This window comes from Syngnathus acus, chromosome 14, assembly GCF_901709675.1.
Source record: "Syngnathus acus chromosome 14, fSynAcu1.2, whole genome shotgun sequence".
In the NCBI taxonomy this organism is placed as follows: Eukaryota; Metazoa; Chordata; class Actinopteri; order Syngnathiformes; family Syngnathidae; genus Syngnathus; species Syngnathus acus.
In genome coordinates, this window is record NC_051099.1 from 2,697,212 (window position 1) to 2,709,249 (window position 12,038).

General features: G+C 50.2%; 2 protein-coding genes across 5 annotated transcripts; one reads left to right on the forward strand and one right to left on the reverse strand.

The window, feature by feature from the left end:
• Positions 1-116: 116 nt before the first annotated feature.
• Positions 117-4,139, forward strand: sar1b (secretion associated, Ras related GTPase 1B). 2 transcript variants are annotated; one of them, XM_037269182.1, is made up of 7 exons: positions 117-229; positions 2,638-2,713; positions 2,803-2,922; positions 3,010-3,075; positions 3,139-3,242; positions 3,484-3,615; positions 3,701-4,139. In XM_037269182.1, exons 2-7 carry the CDS (start codon positions 2,656-2,658, stop codon positions 3,815-3,817), a joined length of 597 nt encoding a protein of 198 aa, XP_037125077.1. In that variant the 5' UTR covers positions 117-229; positions 2,638-2,655; the 3' UTR covers positions 3,818-4,139. The 2 variants fall into 2 exon arrangements, with proteins under 2 accessions (XP_037125077.1, XP_037125076.1); XM_037269181.1 differs by lacking the exon at positions 117-229 and adding an exon at positions 794-975.
• A 213-nt stretch (positions 4,140-4,352) lies between these two features.
• On the reverse strand, positions 4,353-11,818 carry emsy (EMSY transcriptional repressor, BRCA2 interacting). Of its 3 annotated transcripts, none has more exons than XM_037269176.1 (20): positions 11,567-11,818; positions 11,005-11,113; positions 10,704-10,803; positions 10,408-10,482; positions 10,156-10,331; positions 9,876-10,031; positions 9,534-9,796; positions 9,251-9,473; positions 8,940-9,140; positions 8,689-8,838; positions 8,410-8,583; positions 8,071-8,207; positions 7,555-7,731; positions 7,277-7,463; positions 7,016-7,183; positions 6,752-6,913; positions 6,513-6,664; positions 5,886-6,332; positions 5,419-5,808; positions 4,353-5,336 (listed from the first exon to the last, which is right to left on the reverse strand). In XM_037269176.1, exons 2-20 carry the CDS (start codon positions 11,108-11,110, stop codon positions 5,157-5,159), a joined length of 3,624 nt encoding a protein of 1,207 aa, XP_037125071.1. In that variant the 5' UTR covers positions 11,111-11,113; positions 11,567-11,818; the 3' UTR covers positions 4,353-5,156. The 3 variants fall into 3 exon arrangements, with proteins under 3 accessions (XP_037125071.1, XP_037125070.1, XP_037125069.1); XM_037269175.1 differs by having other exon boundaries at positions 5,419-5,772; positions 8,689-8,880; XM_037269174.1 differs by having other exon boundaries at positions 8,689-8,880.
• Positions 11,819-12,038: the final 220 nt, after the last annotated feature.

The following is a 12,038-nucleotide window of genomic DNA, read 5'->3' on the forward strand; positions in this document are numbered from 1 at the left end:
GGGTGGGACAATATAAAACGCTTACTGTAAAATAAGCTTAAAGTGTCTTGTCAGAAACCTACGATCAGTTGTTGTCACATACATAATACTATAATACATACAATATTTACATCGCGTTTCAATTTGTTTTTTCTCTGTTGTCTTCTGTGGAGAATTAAAAACTTTCAGTGCAACAGTCAACTAGGCCCCCCGAAGAATTGCCACCGCGACGCGATTAATAATTTTACAGGTACTATAACCACGCTTAACTAAATCTAACAATATTAATAATAAAGCTTTGTTTGTTTAACTGTACATATGTTAATAATGTTTGCGATGATACGAGGAGAAACGTACGACAGAAGTAAAAGAATCCGATGACATCGGTCTTGTTGCCCCAGTCAAATGGGTCCGCTTATATAACACGATTTTCGCCATTAAAATGACTAAATGCATATATTAATATATGCCCATAAGGTGATAATATTAATCGTGTTTTGGTTTAAGGCGTGTGTAATAAGTTTATAACTCATTAGACACAGTAATATGAGAAATAGCCTGTTAAAGTAGAGAGAGAACTTGGGGCTTGGTGCCGTAGTCAAATAGTTCGGCCTGAGTATGGTCATGTTCTGACAGCAGAACGACTCAATAAATAAAAATAGTATGTTTAGAGTGTATTTAAATATGAAACAGAGTGTTTTTGTGGTTACGATAACTGGCCAACCTCGGGTTGAAGAGTGATCAATAGGAGGCGGTAGTGCACGATTGCATTGGCAAAACGACGTTCAAAGTCAAGACGAAGAAGCGGAAGGAGCCATTGCGGTGTCGTGGCTCAGTTAACAAAACACGAAAAAAAAGGGGAGACGGGCGAGCGATCGAAAGAGCGAGAGGGTGAGCTGGCTGTCAGCGGGATCTCTTTGAAATTTTCCCCGTGCCACATTCACATGACCAAACGAGCCAACGCACTCGGCCAACGAATCCACGCCTGAAGAACGAGTAAGTTTCCAGGCGGGTGACGCGCACTTAGTCAGCCCTTTTGACGTGAAACGTTCGCCATCGCGGTTGCTAGCCATGCTAGGCTATCAAAGCTAACGTCAACTTGGGCTAACTTGTCTCTTTTTCGATCCGACTATTACGGTTGAGAAATAGCAAATTTATTCCCAATACGAGGCGAATCATTTTTGTAGTTCTTCTTAGCGGGTCACTCGATTTGTGTTAGCTCGATGCCGGGGTGTTTTCTGGCTTGTCGATGCTACGTCGCCGTTTGGACAAAATGACACGTAACTAGTAGCTTCCTGCTAGCTACTCAAAGAGCCTTCAGCTTAATCTTTCTCCTGAGCTGCTCCCTTGTTTGAGTTCCTATATTCAAATAAAGATCATATTAAGAAACAGTTTGTCCTTGGTGTGACGTGGCGGGGTTTTAATATGAACCCACTGGTAGTCGCTGTCGTCACCTTCATCAACTGTTTTGACGCAAGTTTTTCCGGTAGCTCGACCCGTTTTTTAAAGTAGCCTTGTGAAGTTATTAATTTCACTGGTAAGACAAGTTTGCCTGTCTGAAGATGTACAAACTCCGCTGCTACGTCGACTGCAGGGCAAATGATTGACGTCCGTATTGAACCCAAGTTTTTCTTTTTATATTTTTAGTTTGCAGTGTATGGAAAGGTAACTTATTATTTGGCCCCCACCGAGGAAACTCGCCCTCTCGTTTTGTTTGCTATAATGCCGTCACAATGCCAGGTCAACATTGTAAATAGCTTTTCTTGCGCAATACAAAGATTCCCATCCATTAAAATGTGCAGCTATGGCTTTCATTCACCTGTTGCTGAACCGAACCCTTCATTTATAAATATTACTACATATATAATGAAAACTCAATGTTACAGAAAAAATGTGGTCACCGTCTGAATAAGGGCAAAAAAAACATGCATCTCTTAAAAGTATTTAAAGTATAAACATTTGGGTGTAATTGAAAAAATCCTCCTTATTTATGTTGCATTGTGTGGTTTTTGTATCCTTGAGAATGGAATTACAGTAAATGTGTATTACACATTCATTATGTTAAAAGATTTTAGCAGAGGCATTGAAAGCGGAGGGATGAAACGGATGAACTGCCTGGCCCAGAATATTTCCCCGCTCAATACTGAGGAAAGACACCCTGGCGTTTGATCTGCTGAGCACTTACAGCATTCCATTGCTCACCATTCGGAACTGCAAAATATTGTAATGACGCTCATCATGCAATTCACGGCCCATCAAAACAGCGGTCAGCACGTGCAAACCCGTGAATGCTTCCGCTAAATTGGTTGCGCTTTGGAGCCCTAAATGCGTTGACGTGGTGGCGACCTTTGATTGTTACACTTTAGCCCTGGAGGCATTGCATCACGAAGTAGAGAAGAGGTCGCTAATAGTTAAGGGGAGGAGGTGGGGGTGGGGGGGAATCAATTTTGTTCAGCGCGTACCGTACAAGTTGCTTATTAATGCTTTGCACTTAATCTTATAATTGGGGAATTTGGGATGACGCACGTTTCAGGTTGTTGTTGTTTTTTTTGGTAATGTTCAGTAAAACCAATTTGAAAATTGACAAACGAGGTCAAATTGTGCCAAGTCGACATGAACGTTTGGCCCGCATTGTAACTGATGTGCTTCCTTTTACAGGATTGAACAGCTCCAGAGATGTCATTCATATTTGACTGGATCTATAGCGGGTTCAATAGCGTACTACAGTTTTTAGGTGAGTGCGAGAACCTGGACCAGTATCCACTCTTGAAGCAATCTGCTCAACATCAAATTGATGTAATTTTTCCCAAATGTTTTCCCCAGGACTGTACAAGAAATCGGGCAAGCTCGTGTTCCTCGGCCTGGACAATGCCGGCAAGACCACGCTTCTGCACATGCTCAAAGACGACAGACTGGGGCAGCATGTGCCCACTTTACATCCCAGTCAGTAGCGCCGGCACCGACCAAATTGAAAATAACTGCTCGGGCTTGCCCTTCGCTGACACTTTTGATCGTTTGCATCCTGCGCAGCCTCGGAAGAGCTGACGATCGCCGGTATGACCTTCACCACCTTTGACCTCGGAGGCCACGCGCAAGGTGAGTGTTCAGTCGTGGTCGCCGCCAAGCCCGCAAATAACCCGTTTGTGCGCACGCCAACAGCCCGCCGAGTGTGGAAACACTACCTCCCCGCCATCAACGGTATCGTCTTCCTGGTGGACTGCGCCGACGGCCTCCGATTGGAAGAATCCAAAGCAGAGCTTGACGTGAGTGGCCTCAGATCGGATCGCAGACGCATTTGCCTCTTGAGTCCCGGGTTGTGAAGAGATCGCAAGCGGCGGCAGTTGGAATCATGTTTTGCCACCCAAAAAGGCTTCAATTTGTGTTTTACTGTCAAAGCAAAGCACTTCACTCAGAGAACATGTGTTTTTAGCGCCCTCAAGTGGCATAGGGTCGTCACCTGTAAAACTCGAGTCACATGAACCTTTTTTCGTGCGGCACGTTCAGGGCTTGATGACAGACGAGACCATCGGGAACGTGCCCATCCTTATCCTAGGCAACAAGATTGACCGGCCCGATGCCATCAGCGAGGAGCGGCTGAGAGAAATGTTTAAGCTGTACGGCCAGACGACAGGAAAGGTGAGCGGCCGACACGTCCCGTGAGCTGATGGGTTGTGTGAACTGAAGAGGTTCTTAATGTGTGTGTGTGCGCGCCTTACCGCAGGGCAACGTCCCACTGAAGGAGCTGAACACGAGACCCCTGGAGGTGTTCATGTGCAGCGTGCTGAAGCGCCAAGGCTACGGCGAGGGATTCCGCTGGCTCTCGCAGTACATCGACTGAACGCGGCGCCACCTGCCGCACCCTCACCGCAACTACAACAGACAGAAAGAACGGCGGCGGAGGGCGTGCCCACCCACCACCAAGACGACGACGACGACAACTCGATCCCAATAGACTTTTATTGGTTCTTTGGGTTCTGCACTTAAACACACGTTTGTTTGTCCCTCTTTATAGCGCAAAATGGACAAGTCCCCTCTCGTACTCCCACCGGCGTCCATTCAGAAGCTTGCGTTCTTTCTCTACATGGCATTTCTATTCATCACATCATTATTTTTTTGTTTACTTTTATGACAGCGTTAATAAATGGAAAGGACCAACATCCCTCCTTGCCTTGCTTATCCTGCAAAATAAGAACGCTTTTTTTTAACATTTTGCTCTCAAAAATAGTATCATAGCTAAATATTGCAAATGTATGAAATGTACGCAAATATGGTACATGGATGTTGTATCTTTTACATTACATTATAATATGCATGTCTTGTTCTGTTCTCCACCCTTTTTTATGATTACGGTTAAGAAGATGCCAGTTTTCTTGTTTTTTTTGGGACGGGAGGCAACATCAGCGCACAGTCAGGTTCCCTCGTGTCTCTTCATTCCAGCAGCAGGTGCCGACTGCATTCCTGGAGGTGGTGGTGGTCTTGTTTGCATCAAAAGCGTATAAGAAGAATGAGAATAAATGTTTGCAATGACAACAGGTTGTTTACATATTTGCCAATGTCAGATTTAAAAGTTAACATTTTGAAGATCAGGGTCAATCTGCAATGCTACATTTTAAAATGTAATCTTTTTTTAATAAGTCATTCTAGGGATTACAAAATCAAATCGAAGCCACCCTTTTATCTACAAATTATTTTTAAAGGATGGCGGGTGGCTCTTTATTTTAACAAAAGCTGTTAAGTGACAGTTAATGTTAAAGGTTACTTGGAGAACAGTTAAGTTTTACAGGTACACAACGTGACCCTGAATGACAAAATTTCAGTCAATGTTTAGACACAGGAACAACTTGAATGTGGACCAGCTTTCAATATTTAAGTTCCAAACTGATTTGTTGCCCTTCACGAGTGACACAAATGAATTTCTAAATCATTTATTTTGGAGATCAGACCAATCCTGGACAACTTTGAAAAGGTACAAAAGAAAAAGTTAAAACACTAAAAGATGACTTCTTGGTACTGTATCTTACAAAAACTGAAACACAATTCCTTCTTTTGCAACACTATTTTGCACCATTGTTGCTTCCTATGAAAACTTGGTGAGAGAATTAAAAAGCGAGTGGATAGAAAGGTCCAACGTACTCTGTATCAAAGTGGGTGTCGAGAAGACGGGGGCGAGGTCCGGTCTAAGGTGTGGGGGGTCCCGCGTCATTGCCGCTGTCCACGTCGTGCTCGGCGGGGTCATCGTCGTCGTCTTCGTCGTCCAGCTGCTGGCTGGTGTAGTTGGTGATTTCCAGGAAGCCGCTGGGCTCCACCACCACGTTGGACTGGCTCGAGTCCGGCACGATCGAGTACTGTGGGATCACCTGAGTGCCGGAAAAACACAGTGCATAGTTTGGCTTACTCAATTATGTATATGTAGGGAATTGGGATGGTGTGCAAACGTACCTGAATGACCTCCAGGTGCTCTTTGGCAAAGTGTTGGGCGGCAGTCGCTCGCTTGGCCTCCAGGGCCTGCGCCAGGGGGGGCCGGTCGGCGGACGAGTCCACCAGCACGGGCTCTGTGCTGGGGTCGATCTGGGCCTCCATCATGGAGATTTTCAGGATGTCTGACACTGACGCTTCCTCGTCCGCCGCCGGCCCCGTGCTGGACTCGTCCGCCAGCTCGACCTCCCCGCTTGGAACCGGTGCCGCGTGGGCGGCCTGCTGCTTCTGCTGCTGCTGCTGCTGCTGTTGGTGGTGGTGGTGGGTGCTTCCGAAGGTGATTTTGGTGACAGTGGCACTCTGCGTGATGATTGGCAGCTGCGCTCCAACACGTGACACGACACTTGCTGTTAACTTGGTTTGCCAAAGGAAGTCATGCAAGTCATTTGTGTGAATGGAACCACTTGAAAATATTTGTTTGAAGAACTGACCTTGTCGGTGCTGACCGGGTGGTGTGCCTGCAGGGGCGGGGGCTGCGACAGGGGCGCGTGCAGCGGCCGGTGGTGCGACGTGGGCGCCTGTTGCAATTTGGGCAGCTGCGGCGTGACGGGCGAGGTGGCAGCGCCCTGACACTTGGCCGGACTCTGCTCTCGCAGTTTGGGTAGCTTCTTGGCCGGTGACGTCGTAGACGAAGACGAGGAGGAAGAGGAGGAAGGAGGCTGGCTGAGCTGAGGTTTACTCTGCAGTTGTGGAGGAGGAGGTTGAGCGGTGCCCTCCGGTTGGCTGCCGGCGGCCGGGGGCTGCGGAGTGGCGTGGGGGGCTGGCTTGGGGGCATCCGTCTGATTGCCGGAGCGGTAAAACAAGCCTGTCTGAGGGTCCAGCGTGTCGCCTTCCAGCTCGCTCACCTCCAACAAGGATTCGCTTTTACCATCGGAGGGCTGAAACACAAAAGATGACATTATGAAGAAAAATAAATACTCCTGGCCCTTTAAGAAGCTTCAGGTGGAGAAGTTTGTCAGAATTTGAGCCGTGCAATTGATTCAACAGCATAATGTCTGCTTCAAACCAAAACAACCAACTTCCTGTTCAATTGTGGCAATATTGTGCATTCTCCTCACCCTGACGCTAACCTGCGTCGCCGTGGTTACAGGTGGCGCAGCAACCGGCTTGGTTGCCAGGACGACCTGACGGACGCTTTCTGAGGTATCGGCGGGGGACGGGGTCGCGGCAGCATCCTCCTCCGTCGACGCGGCCGGCCCACCGGCTTTACCTGCGGGGTAAACGTGAGCCTTATCGTTAGCCACGGAAGCGCGACGAGGCCACGGAAGCGCGACAAGGCCACGCCGCGACTACGTACCTGCCGCCGGGGCGTCGGCCCTCGCTTCGGCCTCGGGGCCAGGCGGCCTGGACGACTCTGGCCCGCTTTTCTTCTCCTGGGCCAGCTGGATGGGCACGGCCATCTGGCTCAGGTCGATGTGCGTGTGCTGTTGCTTGGGTTTGGGCTCAGCCTTGTCCTTCACTGCAAGTCCGTGAATGAAAACGTATTCATGTTCAGTATTTAGAAATCCCCCCCCCTTTTTTAAAAAGAACTGATCCGATTGTCCGGTCTGGGTAACCTTACCTGAGCTCTGCTGCAGTTCCAGCAGAGCTTTAATGGTGGACGCGGCCGACTGGGAATCGATGGCGGTCACTTCCTGGTAGATGGCGGGGGCCGACTCCACCGACACCTCCTGCTCCGTCCACTCGTGATCTCGGGAGGCCGCCACGTGGAGCACCGCCTGTGTGTCCGCTAAGGGGCCGAGCGGGAGACCGCAGTCAATAATCGACAAATGCTAACACGGCGTCTTCAATACAGAACGCAAGTACTTTACTTCCTCTTTACCGTGTGAGGTTTCCCCAACCGAGCCGCCGGTTTCCGCGGGGGCGGCGCCTTCGTCCCTGGCAGCGCCATCTTGAACCTGGCTCACGTCGGCCGAGCGGGTGACCTGCTGCAGGGTTTCGCTGACCAGCTGCCGTGTCTGTTCGCTCACCGCGGTCGCTTGGAACACTGGCTTGGGCTTGATGAGCACCTGGACCAGCAAAGATACACAGTCGTGACCAAAACGATCAACAAAAACAAAAAAAACTAAAAAACTGAGATTGCCAATTCTGTTGTCAGACCTGCGTTTTGCCCTGCTGGCCGTAGACGATCTTGGTGGGGATAATCTTGGCGGTGGCGGCAGACGGGGCACCGGCGCTCAGGCCTTTGGGCTGCGTGACGATCATCTTGGTGATGGGCCTGCCGGCGGTGATGATGGCCGGTTTGGCCCCCGAGACGGCCTGCAGGCTCTTCTCGCCCTGACGCCGACGGACAACGCCCGTTGAAATGATCCCTCGCTTCATCGTCGGCCTTTTCACCGCCTTGTGGAACGTACCTCCGGGTGGCGAGAGATGCCCGCAAGACAGAGCCGAGTGCGTCTTTTGAGCAAGGCGCTTCAAGGCCGTTCATTTTCTGTCTTTTTGTGACAAATTTTCCTAACAAATTCTGATTTATTCATGTCAACGCATCAGCCCTACAGCCACTCAATTTGTTTTTGTTGTTGAGGAAATGAAAAATTGGGGAATTTGCGGTTGAGGTGAGCAAGCGTCCCGCCACTCGGAGGTACCTCGGCGCCTGTTAAGAAACATTGCACTGACCCCCGCGTTCAACAGCGTGGTAACCACGTTCTTGCCAGGCAGCCCTTGGATGGTGGCCCCCTTGCCGCTGGTCTTCTGGACCACGATCACGTTGGGTTTGGACGACATGGGGATGGTGGTGATCTTTGTGGTGGTGCCTGTTGACACAACACGCAGTTATTTAAGTGAGCGGGGTCCAATCAGATTCCAGCCTTGAACTGTTGCCGCGTCATCCAATCTGCCCGCCTCACTCAGACATCTGTGACGCCTTTATTTTTCCGTCTTCTGATTGGTCGGTCAGAGCAAGTCAAGTTTTGGTAAACCAACATTCCTTGGAGCGGCCGCATCCCCGTAACCTACCAGACACAATGTTGCTGCTGATGATCTTGCCGCCCAACGTGGCCAAGGACTTGGGCACCACCGTGATGATGCTGCCGCCGGTGGTCTTGACGTAGGTGGCGCCGCCGGCCGAGGCCGAGATGCGGGCGCCGAGGTTGGGCGTGACGGTGGGCCGCGTGTAGGTGGCCTGCGTGGCTGAGAGCCAAACCCAGAACAACCAACTTGAGCATCAAAGAATCGCTTTTGATAAACGACGCATTTTGCCAGATGGACCTGATGAAAAGCTAAGTGCTCACCAACCTGTGGGTTGAGTGACCAGCTTGGTGGTCATGATAGCTCCGTTGCTGCTGACCACCATGATGGGCGAGGAGCTGCCGCCGGACAGAGCCACCGACGACGGCTTGGGCAGGATTTTGCTGGGCTGCACCTGCTGCGTGATGATCTTCACCCCTGCGCACGCAAAAGGCCAACCAACAAGACGTGGGAAGGTTTCTGGGAAGGTCTGAATATTTTAATATCAGGGTGACTAGAATCAAAGTATGCTTTCTTACCAGATTCTTGCTTGATCTGAATGGTGGGCTTGGGGCCCGGCGAGGCGGCGGAGGTGTGGGCTTGGCCCACGCCAGAAGCCCCCATCGCTGACGCCTGCAGCTGCTTGGGGAACTGGCTAAGGATCTGCGGGGACGAGCCGACCAGGGTCTTGGGGGAGGGCAGCCTGGCCGAAGCCACCTTCACCCCTGCCGATGCGGCGCCTGAAGATCAAAACAATGACAACATGATTGGTCATCTCTTTTTGCTGCGGTATTTCAGGTATTGAATTTCGCTCCGATGGCAAAACGGCCGCCAAAGTAACAACGCTTACAGGTGGACACGGCGGACATGACGGCCGCGGAAGAGACCGCGGCGGTGATTGCGGGCGTTGCCGAGGGGCTGGAAGTGGCCGCCGGGAAGACCACCGTCTGCTTCTGGGTGGGCGTGGTCAAAATGGTGCTGGAGGCCAGCTTGGACATGCCGGCGTTGTTGTGGGACTTGGACAGAATGTTGGGCACAAAGTTGGAGCTGGGCGACGTCGTCACGATGATGACCTGCGAAAAAGGGTGTCGCTGTGAGCTGAGCAGTTTCTTTATTTTTGTTATTCTATTTACCTTTTGCGTAGCAGTGCTGGTGGTCTGGATGGTGGGCTTGGTGAAGGTGATCTTGACCGGCGACAGGTGTGGCGGCAGCGAGTTGGCGATGCTCTGCATGATGTTACTCATCTTGGGGCTGCCGCTCACCACCGGCGCCGCTATGTGCTTGGCCACGGGCGGCGACACTTTAGCCACCTCCTTCAGCAGCACCGGCGACGAGCTGGATGAGTTGGTGCGCCGTCGCTTGCGCGGCTTCTCATCCTCGTCGGAGCAGCTCACGCCTAATAATAAAAAAAAGAAAAACATCTTTTTGATGTATCTGGCACTTTTCAGGACACAGAGACAAGCAATTGGACAGACTTTTGACGTAGACGGTGCTCCCGCTGGGTAGCACCACCACGCTGGACGACGGGCTGGGTGGCCGCGGGGACTTGGTGGCCATCCGCGTGGCGCCGCTGGCGGCCGTGGAGCTGCTCGAGGTGCATGTCGTGCTCGTGTAGGAATAACACACCACCACTGGGAGGAAGAGGAAGACATTTATTTGCAAATATGAAAAGATGTTCAATAAAGATATGCTTAGAAAGCGCGACATGAGTTGGAGGTTTTTTTTCTACTTCTGACAGCATCGCCTCGTTCGCACCTTCCTTGTTCCCCGTCTCAGCCGGCAACTGCATGGAGGCGTTGTGAGTGGCGGTAGCGGTGGCGACCGCGTTGGCCGTGGCGGTGAACGCCGTTTGAGGGACCAGCCTGGGCATTAGCGGGACCAGCCGGCGGCCCTCGATGGACCACTCGGACGAGCTGTTCTGGCCCGCCATGCTGTGGAGAAGCCTCCAAAGGTGAGCGAGGCGCATTTCATTTCAAGCCAATTACTTGTGGATGGTTAGTGGCTTACTGGTACGCGATGGTGCAAAGGCGCTCGTCATTGACGGCCCGGCGCACTTCGGCGCGGTGGCGCTCGGTTGAGATGCTGAGGAGAGGAAGTCAAGTAAAACCCTTTGCTCTCCCACAAACAATAAGCAAGCTAACATAATAGCAAAAGAATCGCAAATTAGAAAGGCAAAAATTGGCAATGTGAAAAATATTTCGCAACGTATCGGGAAAGAGATGAACAATTTGATGTTTGAATGGTTTCGAATCATCGTGAATTTTGAGGGTTTGTGCAGGGATAGGGGTGCATGGTGGAGTTACTTGAGGATTTTGGTGAGCTCTCCCAGCAGATCCTTCTTGTCCTTGGTCAGGTCTCCTTGAGCTCGCAGGGCGCTGATGACGCCAGCATAGGCCTCCAGCTCTACAGAGCGGAAAACAACACAATCGCAACTTGGGACCTCAACTTCATAAAGTTCCATAGATTGAAAACTGAGATGCGTTTTGCTACTTTCCTCATTTGCCAATGAGAGAGCAACTTGTGCCAATGAAAGTTAACTGTGCTCAGATGTCACCGAAAACCATATTGTGAGCTTTTGGAGGCCAATCTTTTCTTATAGCTTACCCAGTTTGCGCAGTATCCTTTTGCACTCATCCCTGCCCAGGTCAAGGATGGTGGGCCAGACCACCGGCATGGTCCCAGTCAGCACCGGTTTCTCCAGCTGAATCATGAGCTACAAAGACAACAGGAACAACAACGTTAGTTTCCCCAAAATACACTTTGCATTGCAGTCTTTTCCTGCTTCCCCCGTCAAAGGTGATTTGCATTCTATGCTAACATTACATTTGTGGGGACATTGTTAAGGCAAAGTGTTTAAACTTCAGTGTTTAATCGTCATGCACAACTGCGACGATGCAACCATTTAATGAATGACAAATGGCGAGTGTCGTTATTTCTACAATAAACTCGCCGAGATCAATTAGAAATGGCTGTGGACGATGGGTGTGTGCATTCTGTTATTTTCTGACCATTTCGAACCAACGGGACCATTTAACGGGCCTCGGTAGGGTGGCAGTTACGCAGCGTGACTTTACATGCACAAAAGGATATTTTGAGGAGGCAAAAAATACAAATGAACGCCGTTCGCTTAGCGTGTTAGCCTCTGCCGAAGAGGCTGATACAGTACCTTTCGTTTGCAGGACAAACTCACGGCCTCGGCAGCGATAAAAATGCACGAATGTAAACACCCATAGCGGAGGGAAGCTTTTTATCCAAGCCGCTGCATAGCAATGTTATTCCCGGTTAAACCAAAGCGACAAATGCGCCCGAAAAAGGACGTTAAAAATCAAATTATATGCTAATGTTTACGTTGTCTGCTAGCTGAGATTAGCCCAACTGGATGAAGCCTGCTTCTTCGTGGGATATATTTTTTCTGCTTTGCGAAGCGGTTTCATCCCGGTTTCTCAAATGCTGCCATCTAGCGACGAGAAATAATAGTGGTGTCTCCAAATCAAACGATCGCTTCGTGCGCCGTTCAAATACACGTGACTGTGGACAGAAACACACGAGAACGACTTGATTGTGACTTTTTCAGACCTTGAGTTGTTGTTTTGGTCGTTTTTGTATCACTTTAATATTACTCATGACCATCACAGAGA